Here is a 15,110-nt window from a genome sequence, read left to right as displayed (position 1 = left end):
ATCCTGAATCTTTTATCCTCTGAGGATGTGCCTGTTGGAAGACATGTGTGGAGATGACTATAGAAGGAGAAGGAAAGAAGGAGAGAAGCCCTAGGAAAGTCATCTTTTCCTCTCTGAAGTCTTAGAGGCTCCTTCCTCTCAGAGATTCACTTTGTCCTTTAAAATTTACCAAAGAGCTTTGCTTCCAAACCCTTAGTGTACTATTTGTGTCTGAAGAGGTCCCTTGACTGCTCAAGGGCAGGGAGGCAGCCCTGGAAAGCCCATGGTCCTTCCCATCTGTAAGGTACCTGGTGAGGGTGTGTAGCATTTAAGCCAGCAGCAAACACTACTGGATAAGCCAGGTCAGCTGATCCAAGGCCCAGGACAGCAGGCTGATAGGAAAGGCGAGAGCTTGAGAGCTGAGCAAGAGAAAAACAGAAGGGCAGAGGAAAGGCAGGAAAAAACAGGCAATCCTAGCGGATGACAAACAATGGAGCTCAGCAGAAAGGAAGGATCAGATCCCAGCCCACTCACCCAATAGCACAGAGGCCTGGTACAATACAGGATAAGGTGGCCAGGCCTTTTGAGACCCCTTTTTAGATTAAAAAAAACCCACAGACACTTATTTGTACTGGGATTGGGATCTCAGTTCTGGAGCTTCCCAAAGGCCACAAATGAGCTTCTTGCTCCCCTGTTCCCAGGGGCTCAGTTAAGTGCTTCTGTTTTGAGCCCAGCAGATCTCTAAGGTATAACCCTAGGCCAAACTGGGAACCAAAGTCATCAGTTTTTCCAAAGTCATTCTATTTTCTCCTCTGTCCTTGAGGTCCCTTTGAAACAGGCCATCTTCTATAGTCACACCCTCCATCGCCCCCGGGGATGGAAGGGTTCCTATTTATATTAAAAAAGAAAGAACACCAATCTTGAATTGTTTATTTGGAAATTGGATATAAATAACTGCATGCATTTTTCACATCAGCGGAAGGAGGAGGGGCAGATGAAAATCCCTATTTTGGGCTGCTGGGTTGTGGCTGTGTCCTCTTAAAATCAATTACCAGCCTCAAAATAATCCCAAAGAACACTTAGGGACATCTAAATAACTATGCCCTGTACTCTACTTACACTTTGTAAATAGAAAGAAGACAGCTGATAATATCCCCTTCTACCCATTATGAACTCACTTGATGGGAAAAGGCCAGTCCTGCCATGGGGACCCTCAGAGTGTCCGTCACCACAGGAGTAGGGGTCTGAAAATGTGCCTTTGTGACAGTAAACACACACTGTGCACAGACACACATAGAAACAGGAGAAACAAGAGAAGAAAAAAGAAAAGGGACTTGAGAAAGAAGTGAAAAAACCTCCGGAAGGCTGGCAGTGAGAGGCTGGAGAGACAGGGTAACTCAGGAGTGACACAGGAGAGTGGAATACGCTGGCTTCCTAAAGGGAAAACATGGGGGCGGGGAGGCCCTAGAAGTGACATTTATCCCAGTGCACATCCTGCAGGCCCATCTCCCAGACAAGCAGCTGGAAAATCAAGCTAACTCAAGTGGGTATGACTTGGAAAAACAGAGAAATCTTAACTGAGCATTGGTCTGTCTTTCATCAAAAAAGTGTGACGATTTCGAAAGCACTTATGGGCATGATGATTATTCGGGGTCTTGCTGTTCCAGATTTAAATTTGGCCAATTAACTAATCAATGCTTAGAACTAGATGAAGAGCTATAGAAAACAGCAGCAAGCTCAGGATGATGACTATCTCATGCCTCCACTCTAGGTCCAAATGACACAATGATCCTTTTTTTGTCAGCAAAACAAACATCACATTAGCATGTTTTTACTGGACTCTAGCAAAAGCTCAATAGAAGTTGCTGAATAATTATGTAAATGAATGGATTAAACTAACAAAGAAACTTAATATTAAAAGGACTGAGGAGAAATGATAACAAATGATTTTCTCTCTGTTCTATCATTGAGGTTCAAAATGAGTATTTCTTCATCAAACTGTACCAGCCTTGATTAGAGGGACTAAAGATTCACTTATGAAGTGCGTGCTGTTGTGAAATATTGGCATGGTTTAGTTTAGGTTAATCTGGTATTGCTTTGGGTTTTTTTGTTTTTTTTTTCAGTGCTAAGGATGAAAGCCAGGGCCTCACACATTAGCTAGGTAAGTGCTCTAACCACTGAACCTTATGCATGATTTAGCATTTTTTGTTTTGTTATTTTTGGTGATGCTAGGGTTTGAACTCAGGGCCTCATGCTTGCTAGATAGGCACTCTACCACTTGGGCCACATCCCCACCTCCTTACAAAGCAGGAGCTCTACATCTTGAATCACACCTCCAAGTCCATTTTGCCCTTGTTATTTTGGAGATGGGGGTCTCAGGAACTATATGCCTAGGTTGGCCTAAAACCTTGATCCTCGTGATCTCAGCTTCCCAAGTAGCTAGGATTACAAGTGTAACCACTGGCACCAAGATAACGAGTTAGTTTTAAACCATGACAAGACACAATTGGCATTTGAAATCACAAAAAACATAGCCTTTCTTTACATAAGCCAACATGCTTTTATGTAAACATCAGGTGCAGAAACTACTTAACATCTGTTTTAACCCTAAAGGGGTCCAGGGCTGGGGGTGTGGCTCAAGTGATAGAGTGCCTGAGCAAGCACAAGCACAGGTTGTGAGTTCAAACCATAATACTGCCAAAAAAAGGAAAGAAGACATTGACTATGGGGTCAAATTTCCACTGTATCAGAGAAACTGATTTGTTAGCTACTAAGCCACAACTGTATTTATTGTTTATGAACCTATCACTTGTAAAACAGAATAAAACATTTTAATGAAGTTAAATTTGACATGCCCACATTCTAGCTGGCTTTAAAGAAAAACAAACCATTAATGCACTGGTAAGAAAGTGAGCCTTGGTCCAGTCACTGTGGCTTACACTATAATCCCAGCTACTCAGGATGCAGAGATTGGAAGGATCGAGGTCTAAGGCCAGATGGGGGGAAAATTTAGTGAGCTCCCATCTCAACCCCAATGTGCTGCGTGTGGTGGTACACACCTACAAATACTTACGCTACTAGGAGGCATAAGTAGGAGGATCAAAGTCTGAGACTATCCTGGGCAAAAATGAGCCCTTTATCCAAGAAATAACTAAAAATAAAGGGTGGACTGGAGGTGTGGCTCAAACGGTAGAGAGCCTGCTTTGCAAGCGGGAAGCCCTGAATTCAAACCCTAGTCTCACCAAAAAACTAAAACAACAAAAGGGCTGAAGGTGTGTTGCAAAGTGGTAGAGTACTACCTAGTAAGTGCAAAGCCCTGATTCCAACTGCCATTTGGAAAAAAAAAAAAAAAGGAAAGAAAAGAGAAAAGGGACTGGTGGAGTAGCTCCAAGTGTGTCTTTACCCATTTTTTTTTGGTCCACTTTGTTCTGTGTTAGGAAGCATACACAGGCCACACCCCTGTTCAGAGCAATGTTGGTGCTCATGCCTACATACATTCATGGGGGGAGGGAGTCATTCCTACACTTCAAACCAAAGTCTAGACAACCTTAGAATAATTTTTTTGGTGGTATAGGGTACCGGGGTTTGAACTGAGGGTCTCACACTTGCTAGGCAGGTGCTTTACCACTTCAGTCACAATATCAGCCCTCCCACCTTTTTTTTAAACCCAGGTAAGGGGTGTACAGCTGCAATCTCCACACTTAGGAGGCGTAGACAGGAGGATTGTAAGTTTTAGACCAGCCTGGGCTACACGGGGGACCTTGTCTGAAAAAAACAGAAAATCTGCATGCGAGGTACACACTGTACCATTGAACCACACCTCCAGTCCTAGAACAAACATCCTTTTCAGGAAAACTGAAAGTGGTTCATGGATTTTGCAAATATCATTCACAGCTATTAAATCCTGCTTTTAAAACAGCTTAGAACAATGATTTTACTCTAGAATCTATTAAACTGAGGATAGAAAAAAATTTAAATTTTTCATAAAATAGCAAAGAAGATGAAAATTAATGGAGAGCTAATTAATTTGCTGCATCTACTAACTAAGATTGTGAATGACAGGGGACAATCTGGGGCTAGATTAAAGGAAAGTCGACTGAGTAGATCTAGAAGAAGCTGGCTCTGTGAAATCAAGGAGGAAGACAGTGGTGATTATGGGAGGTGCTAGCAGCAGTGAGGAAGAGGGCAAAGGGGCTGGGGTGGAAGGGGAGAACTGAAACTCTGAAAGTCAGTCAACCAGCAAAATGGCTGCCAGCTGATGTGTCTCAGACCAGGTCCATTATGCAAGACTGCGGAGAGCCTTCCTCTGAGGAAGCTGACATTGGGAGCCTGTGCTTTACTGAAGTAGATTTGCCACTGAAGGTTGACTCACGTGGAAAAGTTAATGGTTGAAAGGTTTGGATAAAGCATTTGGACAGGCAGATATGTGCGTCAACTATCAAGAAGAACTACACTACTGGTTGTTTTTTCTTTTTCTTTTTATGGAACTGGAGTCTGAACTCAGGACTTCATACTTGTTAAAGCAGGCACTCTACTGCTTGAGCCACGCCTCCAGTCCTACACTACTGGTTTCTTAATAGAATTTTATACTAAATAATTTTATACTAAATAATTATTGACTCTTTTGGGGCTTCTTCCATAATTAGAAACCAAATTTACCAGTTCGAAAGACAAGTAGGTAGTATATTAACAAGGGTAGGTTAGAGTACTTATCTGGTTCCAGAACGTATTTGGATTCTGTGACTGATTTTCTAGGGAATTTGAAAATGACAGGAAAATAAAGCTACATGCAACCCTGTGGGTTCAGAATGGTTATAGACTAGAAACACTTCCACGTATCCACTTCCTAAGGCTCTCTGTCACTCTTCAAAATATCCCCTTTGAAACAATCTCCTCCACCAACAACATGGACTGTAGCTAAATGTGGACATCAATTCATATGCCCCTATGTATATATACCCCAAATAACTTTAGCACCAGCCCAGAACCCAATTCCCCCTACCTGGGAGGGAGGAGAGGTGGAAAAGGAGGTGGTACACACTTCTTGAGAGTCTTCCACTGATGGGTATGTTATTCCAGCATCCTCACCAGCAGTTCTGAAGTAAGGAGAAAAGAAACAATGAATTCTATGGTGATGGTAGTCCAAGTCAGAAAGTATACAAAAGGTGGTTAGATAGAGCTTGCATCGAGTACTGTTTCAGGCAGAGCTCATAACACCACATGATGATCTGAAAACCATTTAATTTGGCTTGGACTATTCCACAAACTACTGGTGCTCTTGTAGCCTCCAAGTAACTTGCTACAGAGAAAAGTCCTATCACTAGCATTAAGATTCAGAATGCCCAATAATTTTCTGAGACATTCTATATACCCCCCGTCTTGGTGTACCTAACAGGCAGCAATAAGGGAAACTAGCCTCTCCATTTCTGTCCATGAGGTAAGTGGATGGTTTTGCCTAGCTGCAGTTTGGGAGAGCACCATTCACATTCCTCACCTGTAATTGCAGGGGTGCATAGGAGAGGAGCTAGCATAGGGACGGTCCACAAAATGATCAATGATAATCCCCATGATAGGTGGGGTCCTCTCAAATTGCCTGTAATGTAATAAACAAATGCAGTATTTGTTAGAATTCATTCCCAGCCCCCTGGAAGTCTTCAGAGGTTCCCTCCCTTTTTATTTTTGGCAGTACTGAGGTTTGAACTCAGGTACTCACACTTGGTAGGCAGGTGCTCTACCATGTGAGCCACTCCACCAGCCCTCCCCTCACTTTCAATCTATTGGCAGGTACTACCACAGTCTTAACTATTGCAGTCTCCAAATATAAACTATAAACTCTACATTCTGGACAAGTTGGCTCTGGGACACTCAAATGCTCCAATCTGTCAACTATTCTCTCTCTTTACTTCTTTTGAAGGGACTGCATGCAGCCAACAACAAAAGTGAACCGTAGCCTTAGTCTTGGATGCTTAAGGAAGACGGGATTTAAAATCCTTGCAAGTGTTCTTCTGGAGTAAAAGTCTCCTCCCTTACCTGGTGGACATGAATGCCAAATTAATTCTGTAAGCACAGGAAAGAGTGATGGTGCCAACAGGGGTGCCCACTGTCCCAACTCGAACTGTCTGGAAGCCTAGGAGAAGAGAGAGAGTACTAGCTTTTTTTCCAGAGAATGCAGACACTGCCCCTAGTCTCTTATTCCTGAATCTTCCAGGCTGTTATACAGTCTCTGCATTATTCGCTTTGAACATGGCAGTCTCAACTGTGTCTCTGTGTGTGTGTGCTCCCCTTTTCAATTTATTTTAGATTGACCCAATATTGGCAGAGGAAACAGCACTCTATTTTCAGTAACACTAATTTTTAACACACAAAAAAAGAGTTCTTGGAACTTCTGGGAAAATTCTTCATTCATCCTGGTAGCTCCGTCTTGGACCACCTATCTGCCATCTTATCTTCTTACTTGTAGTATATACATTGAGATTACAGGCTATGTATTATTACAGGTAACAACGAAGCCAATCACTGAAGTTAAGGGTGATCTCAACACTGCAAGTTTTCTAACCTTGATACATACCTTCTCCTAAGCCACTCAGCTGAACTTCCCCAAAATATATCCTGTAGGGAAAGAAAAGAAATGTTGCCAATTCTTTTTTTTTTCCCTTTTATTTATTCATTTGTTTTCATTTGTTATCTGATGCTTTATTATCAGGGTCTCTGTGGCCAAAACACCTAGAAACAAAATAAACAAGCTCTTCTTTCCTTAACTACAGGGACAACTCTCTTGAGAGAGCACTGATGCTACTAACCATCTCACTTAAGCCATAGGCCTGAAGCTGTATGTGGAAACGGTTGGTTGAAATGGAGGAAAATAATAAATAGAAACTGCTATTTAAGTATCTTCTCTTTGCTCCTGAAATGTGTGTTAAAAGTATACCTGCTGGAAAATAAAGAGTGTAAACAAAATTGGCAAATAGATCTGGAACTGCTACTAGAATGTATTACATTTTAACCTGGCAATGGTGTGTATGCTTGTAATACCAGCACATGAGGGGCTGAGGAGAAGAATCACTAGTTTTGCAGTATATAGGGAAATCTCATTGCCCCCCTCTTCCTGTCCCGCCCACCCACCCCCCCCAAAAAAAAGCAGGGAAGGCCCATCCAGTCTTAATTCAAAAACCTAAAATGTACTTTCTTAATTTTCTTTTTTTTTTCAAGTAATTTTGTTAAAAAAGTAAACATATTCCTGGTTTCATTCAATGAGTACTAGGGTCCAAGAATGTGCAAAGTCCCATGGTTAGAAGTTAAGGATGAGATTAGGATAAATGTGAGTCTGAGATCTCAGATTATAGTCTGCTATGTGAGAAAAGAAATGTATTTAAATTCTGAAATAAATGCACAAAAGTAAGAAACATGATAAAACAGAAATTGGAAAACTGTTTTTTTCCACTATGTAACACAGGCTGGTCTTGAACTCATGGGTTCAAGTGGTCCTCCCTCTCAGGTCAGAACTCCAAATACACACCCCCATCTTTTTGAAAGGACTTAGGCATGTGGGCCATACATTCATCCCCTCAGCTTTCTGCTGCATTGCATAAGCAGACAGACAGAGACAGGATGTAAACCAATGGGTGGCTGTGTTCTAAGATTTATTTATAAAAACAAGCAGGCTGGTGGAGTGGCTCAAGCTGTACAGTGCCTGCCTAGCAAGCACAAAGCTCAGAGTTCAAACCCCATTACCACTAGATAGATAGACAGACAGACAGAAAGATAGATAATAAAAATAAAACAAGCAGATGGCCTGGTGGCCAGGTTACTGACTCCTGACAGAATTTAAGACAGGAATAATATTAACAAAAGATTGTCCAATAAGATCTTCAGGGTACCTTTTAATAAAAAAGTTAACAATCACTTCATTATACATCTAAATGGTGGTGTAATGCTTAAAATATTTTTTCTTGCCTATATTCTTTATGGCATTTACATGTTAAAATAAATCTTTTCTTCATAAATAATAGATGATAAAACTTTAAGTCTTGATTACAACATATTCAGGATAAGCTGTTTAGTAGCAATGCAATTTTGCAGTGTCATGATGAAATCTATAGGGGTAGAAAAAAATGACACAGCTAGCAACAACAAAAAAGATAAGATGGCTGGGGATACAGCTCAGTGGTAGAGGGCTCACCCAACATGCTCAAGGCCTTGGGTTTAAACTCTAGTACCACAGGGGAAAAAAAAAGGACATACCCTGTTAAAAAGAAGAACTAAATCTCCCTCTCAGCTCACTCACCCCATATGGTTTAAGTTAGTTATTTGTATCCAAACACATGGGAAGACTTTAAGCACTGGCATTTTCTATTTATTTATATATATTTTTGGCAGCATTGGAGTTTGAACTCAGGGCCTCCTGCTTGCTAGGCAGGTGCTCTACCACTTGAGCCACTCCGCCAGCCTTCGTCCTGTGGGTATTCTCGAGACAGGGTCTCATGAACTATTTGCTCAGGCTGGCTTCAAACTGCCATCCTCCTAATTTCTGCCTCCTGAGTAGCTAGGATTACAGTTATGAACCAACAGTGCCCAGCTAGCACTGGTATTGTTAACTAAGACTAGTAGTCCCTTAAATTAGCTAAAGATTTTGGTAGTGCAGTATGGATACTTACATAAGAACCACAGGAAGAGAAGTTAGCATAGGTAAGGTGAAGGGTAGAAAGTAATTTTCTATTATATCTGAATGAAAGTCTAGTAAATTTTTCAAATGGAATGAATATATAACTTCATACCTGGGAAGACTATATACAGAAGACAACAAAATTTTCTTTGAGACTTGGAAAAATAAACCCTATACACTTAGGGTTGCTAAGTTATTGATAAGAAAGTTGGGCTAGAGGTATGGTTCAAACCCTGGTTTTACACACACACACACACACACACACACACACACACACACACACACACACACAAAATGTTAAGGTGTTAAGGATCACACACACACACACACACACACACACACACAAATGTTAAGGTGTTAAGGATCACACACACACACACACACACAAATGTTAAGGTGTTAAGGAACACACACACACACAAATGTTAAGGTGTTAAGGAACACACACACACACACACACACACACACACACACACACACACACACACACACACACACACACACAAATGTTAAGGTGTTAAGGATCACCTGGTAAGTATTCTTAAGATTTGGGAGCCCTGGTTTTCCCTGCTCTACTCTCACACTTTCCAACATACCCTGTACTGCTCTGCTCTGCTTCATCTGACAGTCTGAGTAAGGCTCTTATGCTCACCCCTACCAGGTGACAAGACTGTCACCTGTTGTACACTCCATCTGGAATGATTATTCTCCCTTACTTCTACTAGTTGAAATCTGCCTTGCCTCTTCCTCCCTGAGGCCTATCTTGTTTCTCACCACTAGTTAAAACTTCTTCCATGTTCACGTAGTAATTTTTTTCCTGATATTACTATGCAGTTTTCAAGTCCTGCTTTTAATTATAATTCTACATCTATCAAATTTCTCTTTGAACTAGAAACACCTCTAGCACAAGACTTGTACTAAAATGGCAAGCATTTTAGGTAAAATGCCCTAGGAAAATACTCAAAGTATTAACCTGTTTTTTTTTTTATAGCCATGGACAACTAATTTAATATTTAAGTTGAATTAGCACTTCATTAGACAAAAGGCTGACTGTAGCTCTGGAATCTAGGAGGTTGGGGAATCACCCCAAGAAAGCTTGTTTCATAAAGTCTTAAGCTCCTTTTTCTGCTTTGAGATGTGTATAGGTAGGGCCTCAATATTCATTCCACAGGAATCATGACTGCAGAGAAGAAAGAGTGCACCTGCTGACTCATGAAGAAAGCTCCAAGGTGATCACATAAAAGCCACAGCATCTATAATCCAATCAACTATCTGTCCAAAACGTAAACCCAAGATACCTGAATGCCAGCAGACAATGTGACTGACAGTGAATTAAGATAAGCAGCCATGCAGTTTACCTGTACAATATGACATATTCATGCCCTTGTTTTCTGGAGAGTCTGTAAGCTGGCGTCACCCTAGTTATGGCAAGAAGAGATTTCAGCAGCAGTGACAGTCTGTTGTACACCGTGTAGGAAACTTTGATTTCTTTATCACACCTGAGGAGCGCATGGACACTGTCAGTTTCTCCTATGAAGTGCTTTAACTATGCAAATTTATTATTAAAATATGTTCTGAGCTAAAGGTGAGATCAGAGTTCATTGCCAACAGACTGTGGAAGTCTGTTCAAATCTTACTTTAGGTACTAGACACAGATGAGCACCAAAAAGCACCCAATATGTTTTTTTCTAGTTTTGAAGTAGTTATTGAAGAAATAAAGCAATAGACTTAAAAACATAAATCAATATTGCAGTTATAGATACTCACTATCCTGACATATTTAAGATACTATCTTATGAGCTATCTAATTCTATACAGGAAATCTGGAGAAAAGTCTGTATGGTACTAAAATTTTGAACCCTATCTTGACAATTGCTTTCTATTTAAGAAAAAAAATAAGTTCCACACCACACACTCATCACTTAAGATTTTTCTTTTGATAGGTTGGTTTTTCCTACATACTCTTGTTAAAAACTGAAGCTTCAGACAGGAGGTAAGCTAAATCAGCCTTGAAAGAAGAAAATGGAAGATGGAGATAACATGCATTCTGATTCACAACCAACATTGTGCAAACAAAGGAGCAGCGAGGGGAAATCTTACTGGATGGCTGCCACACAGCCAAAATAGAGTAGTCATGTTATGTGAGCTCACAAGAGATTTAATCAGAGAACGAGATGTACTCTGGGCAAACAACAAATCCTTTTCAGTTTTCTGCTCCTCTCCCTCGGCTGTGAGTCTCTGGACTAATGCTCCCTCTGAAGGTCATCTCTGTGCCTAGGCTAGAAGCCAAGCATGAAGCAAACTGTAGCAAAGAGCTATTGGGTCTGCTAGGTGGTCAGAATGTGCTCCGTGAAAACAAAGTCCTGCTTTCATATAATGCCACTTGCTTTATCTGCAACCACCACACCAAGGAGTCTGAGACAGAGCACTTACTTTTCATTCATTTCAAGACACCAAATTTCCAGCTCCATGGAATCTCCCTGTAGGTGGAACAAGTGAAAAAAATTGCAGTTTTTAAAAATTACCTTAGTTTTTTATTATAAAGCATTACACAATCATAATAAAAAATACTGGAAGGTACAGATAAGCAAAAAGAAAAATGAAAATAACTTACTTAACCAGTTACTTTTCCAAAAAGTTGGATCATACTTCATGTTACTTTTATCATTTATTTTCTTAATGAATACATGATGAAATTTTCCTTATAATTAAAAATCCTGGCTAGGCATCTGTGGCTCAGGCCTGTAATCCTAGCTACTTGGGAGGCTGAAACTGAGAGGACTGAGGTTTGAGACCAGCCCACCCACATACTTTTTGAGATCTCACCTCCAAAATAACCATGACAAAATGGACTGGAGGTGTGGCTTAAGCATTAGAATGCTTTGTAAATTGAAAGTCCTGAGTTCAAATCCCAGTCACACCAAAAATAAATAAATAAAAATTCTGAATCCCTTTTGTTTTTTTTGTGGTGTGAGGGATTAAACCCAGGGCTTTACTTTAAATTAACCTCAAGAAGGAAAGTGGCTGGGCACTGGTGGCTCACGCCTACAATCCTAGCTACTTGGGAGGCAGAGAGTAGGAGGATTGTGGTCAAAGCAAGCCTGGGCAAATAGTTGTCGAGACCTTACCTCAGAAAAAACCTAACACAAAACAGGGCTGCAGGGCTGGCAGAGTGGCTCAAGTGGTACAGCACCTGCCTAACAAGCATGATGCCCTGAATACAAACCTCAGTACCACCAAAAAAAAAAAAAAAAAAAAAAAAAAAAAGGAAAGAGGTTACAGCATGCACAGAAAAGAGCTTCAAGTCTTTGTGTTCATTTTAGGAACACCTATGAAACTGCCCAGGCCATCAAGTACCTGAGAAATGTCACCTTAGAGAAGCTATGTGTACCATTCTGGAAGTATACTGGTGGAGCTGGCAGGTGTGCCCAGACCAATGCTGGACATAGGACTGGTGTCACCAGACCTATGCTGGACATAGGACTGGTGAACCAAAACAAGTGCTGAACTTCTGCTGCACATGCTTAAAATGCAGAGTAATGCAATACAGATTTAAATGTCAATTCTGTGTCACTGAACACATCCAGGTGAGCAAAGCACTCAAGATGCACTGCTGCACTTACAGAGCCAATGGTCAGGGCTGGAGGTATAGCTTAAGATCCCGCCTAGCAAGCATGAACCTCTGAGTTCAAAAACCAAGCACCACCAGAGCTAATGGTTGGATCAATCCATTCATGAGCTCCCTCTGCCACATTGGGATGATCCTTATTGAAAAAGGAACAAATTGTTCCTAAACCAGAAGAGAAAGTTGCACTGAAGAAAAAAAAGATACACCAGAAGTAACAAAAACTTTTGGCATGGGAATAAATTCAGCATGACATCAATACAAATAAAAGTAAACAAAACAAAACAAAACAGCAATCCAAATAAGGATTAAATGAAAACATCTTATAGCACTGCAATACTGAAGTGTGGTGTTAGTTTGGTAGTGCTAGTGAGGGTAAGGTTAAGTAATTTGGCTAAAGTGACTCAGCAGTGTTGTGAACTTGACTCTGTGCAGCTCCAAATTCTATTTGCCTTTTATTATTCCATACAATATCACTATCTATCTGTGACACAGATTAATAAATATACAAATTACAATGTTTGGCTTAATATCTTAATGTGGATTCAGGTGAACAAACTTTTTCTTTTTCTTTTTTGAGGTTTGGGTTTGAACTTAAGAGTCTAACGCTTGTTAGGTAGGCTCCCTGCCACTAGAACCACGCCTCCAGCTGAAAAGAAACTTTATAAAATTTGTGATACAAGTTATACTCTGGAAACGAATATAAACGAAGTACCTCAGAAGTCTAAAGGGCAGTTACTCCTCCCCCAAAATTTTGGGGATATTTTCTAGAACACATGAGTTGAAGAATGAATAGAAGTATGAAGAAAAGGGCAAAGAGCCCATTCCACATTGCTGGAACAGTAAGCACAAAAACCGTAACCATGACTGGTGCTGAGGGCATAGCTCAGTGCTGCAGAGCTTGCCTAGCACTCATGAAGCCCTGAGTTCACTCTCCAGCGTAACAAAACAAGCAAATCTTTGACCCTTCAGAGGATAATGAGAAGTTCAGAGGCAGAAGGGCCAGGGGTAAAGCTGAGGAATGAGTTGGAACGAGAGGGTGAAGAGTCTTGAGTGCACATGAGGACACCATTCCAGTCATAACCTCACCTCAGAAGTCTTGAGTGAGATCTCCACACACATAGAGCGCCCCACAGCAGGAAGCTGCCCAGCCAGTGCCTTCTTTGCTTCATGGGTAACCTCTGGGATGTCTTTGATTGCTAAATTAAACTAGAAAGAAAGAGACTTTGTGTCAAACACTCTCAAGGAACATTATGGGAACAAAAGGCAATATGCTGGGTAATACAGATATTGCTTTGACTGCTTAAGGAAAACACTCATTCACTTCTCCCTGCCCTGTAAGAAATAGCTTATGGAAAGCCCCCACACAATGGGGCCAAAGCCTCGAGTCTCAGGTTGAAAAGGCTAGCTACCTATTACAACTAGTTAATAAGATAGAATGCTTGTCTTCTAAGGACTAAACTTTGTATCTGTCACAGCAAAAAAGTCATAAATTCAGAATTTATTTCAATAAGGAATGTATTTTCCAAGTGAACAGATCAAATGAAATTATATATTTTAATGTTATGATTTAGTAATATTATAAATAGAATGCCTTACTACTGCAGTTTTGAACTTTACATTCACTCCTTGCAACAAATACCAGTGTATATACCCACTAGCAAAGAACAGGAATTTTACCCAATCTGAACCCGTTGGAGAAGAAGATGAACGAGTACAAATCTTTTCACCAAGTCGAGCCTGGACAATCACTTGGACAGTCTGAAAATAAAAAGATGAAAAGTCTTAAGGTGGGAGATGTGGCTCAGTGATAGAAGTACTTGCCTAGCACACATGTGACTATGGGTTAGAGCCTAGTACTGCCAAAAAGAAATCTATCTGGCTCTTTACCAGTGCTAAAATCCTACTAATTCAGGATAAAAGAATGCCAATTAACCATAACTCTACTTCAGGAAAGGGTAGAATTTTAACAAGAGCAGACTGAAAAAAACACACACATAGAAAATATCAAAAACATTCCTAAAAGTAGTGTTAATCGATGAGAGGAAGTATAGTTTGAGGCTTAGAATCTATAATGTTCTCACATGGCAGAAAGAAAACAACACATGGTAGCTATGATATTCACAAAGAAGTAAGTCCAACTGTGGGTTTAAATAGTCACTGCCCAAACTTATGTCATCATAATAGATCTAAAACAAGAATTCCACAATTATCCATGTAGCTTGGCCCATATGGCTAAAGTCGTCCACATAATTTTACAACTAGAATGGACACAGCATAGATTCTTCTGGCAAGGTAACTGTTGAGAGGAAGGAGTTTACGGGTAGAAAGAATTTTTAGATTTTTAGGAAATAGCATTCAGAATTGAGTTTTAATTCATTTACCAGGAAGGAACAATAAATGAAAGTTGGCCATTTTGGGGGAAGATGCCCAGAATGCTGCCCATTCCAGGTCAGTCTTTATTCCCGTCCCAAGAGAACATACGGTGCCAATAACCTGGCATAACAGTTTGACATTTCTACCAACAGCCCTGCAAAAAAAATTTTTGAACAAGAAGCTGTAGAAAATTGGAAGGTAATTTTGGTTACACCCCCAATACCGCCCCCATACTTCACAGTTTGGTTTACAGCAGACAGAAGTATTCCTTAAAATGGGCAAGCTGCAAGCTGCTATGCTACATTTGCAAAGAGGACCCTGTAAAGGGAGAAGCAGCATAGAAGCTATTTCTAATAGTGTTCAGTCAAGAGAATGGACATATTACCTTGAGGGCAAAAAATTTAATAAACTTGTCCAGGTCCTTTCTGTCCTGGGAATTAAGATCAGTTTCCATTGCCTATAGGAATC

At 40.6% G+C, this 15,110-nt stretch overlaps 1 protein-coding gene across 9 annotated transcripts in view; it reads right to left on the bottom strand.

Annotated features, from left to right (window-relative positions):
- Window positions 1-15,110, bottom strand: part of Atg13 (autophagy related 13) — a 42,681-nt gene that overhangs the window by 7,054 nt on the left and 20,517 nt on the right. For 3 of the 9 annotated variants that reach the window (XM_074044723.1, XM_074044724.1, XM_074044725.1), the window contains 11 exons: window positions 15,028-15,109; window positions 13,947-14,027; window positions 13,356-13,475; window positions 11,075-11,121; window positions 10,000-10,140; window positions 6,548-6,588; window positions 6,010-6,106; window positions 5,474-5,572; window positions 4,982-5,075; window positions 1,158-1,256; window positions 288-398 (listed from right to left, as the gene is read on the bottom strand). In XM_074044723.1, the coding sequence (XP_073900824.1) occupies window positions 288-398; window positions 1,158-1,256; window positions 4,982-5,075; window positions 5,474-5,572; window positions 6,010-6,106; window positions 6,548-6,588; window positions 10,000-10,140; window positions 11,075-11,121; window positions 13,356-13,475; window positions 13,947-14,027; window positions 15,028-15,096 (999 nt within the window). In that variant the 5' untranslated portion in view covers window positions 15,097-15,109. The remainder of the gene's footprint in view (window positions 1-287; window positions 399-1,157; window positions 1,257-4,981; window positions 5,076-5,473; window positions 5,573-6,009; window positions 6,107-6,547; window positions 6,589-9,999; window positions 10,141-11,074; window positions 11,122-13,355; window positions 13,476-13,946; window positions 14,028-15,027; window position 15,110) is intronic. The other 6 variants (XM_074044729.1, XM_074044730.1, XM_074044731.1 and 3 more) reach the window with 4 other exon arrangements.

The sequence above is a fragment of the Castor canadensis genome, chromosome 1, assembly GCF_047511655.1.
Source record: "Castor canadensis chromosome 1, mCasCan1.hap1v2, whole genome shotgun sequence".
NCBI classification, from domain to species: domain Eukaryota; kingdom Metazoa; phylum Chordata; class Mammalia; order Rodentia; family Castoridae; genus Castor; species Castor canadensis.
The sequence above is the reverse complement of the archived record's forward strand: the minus strand, read 5'-3'. Positions and strand labels throughout refer to the sequence as shown.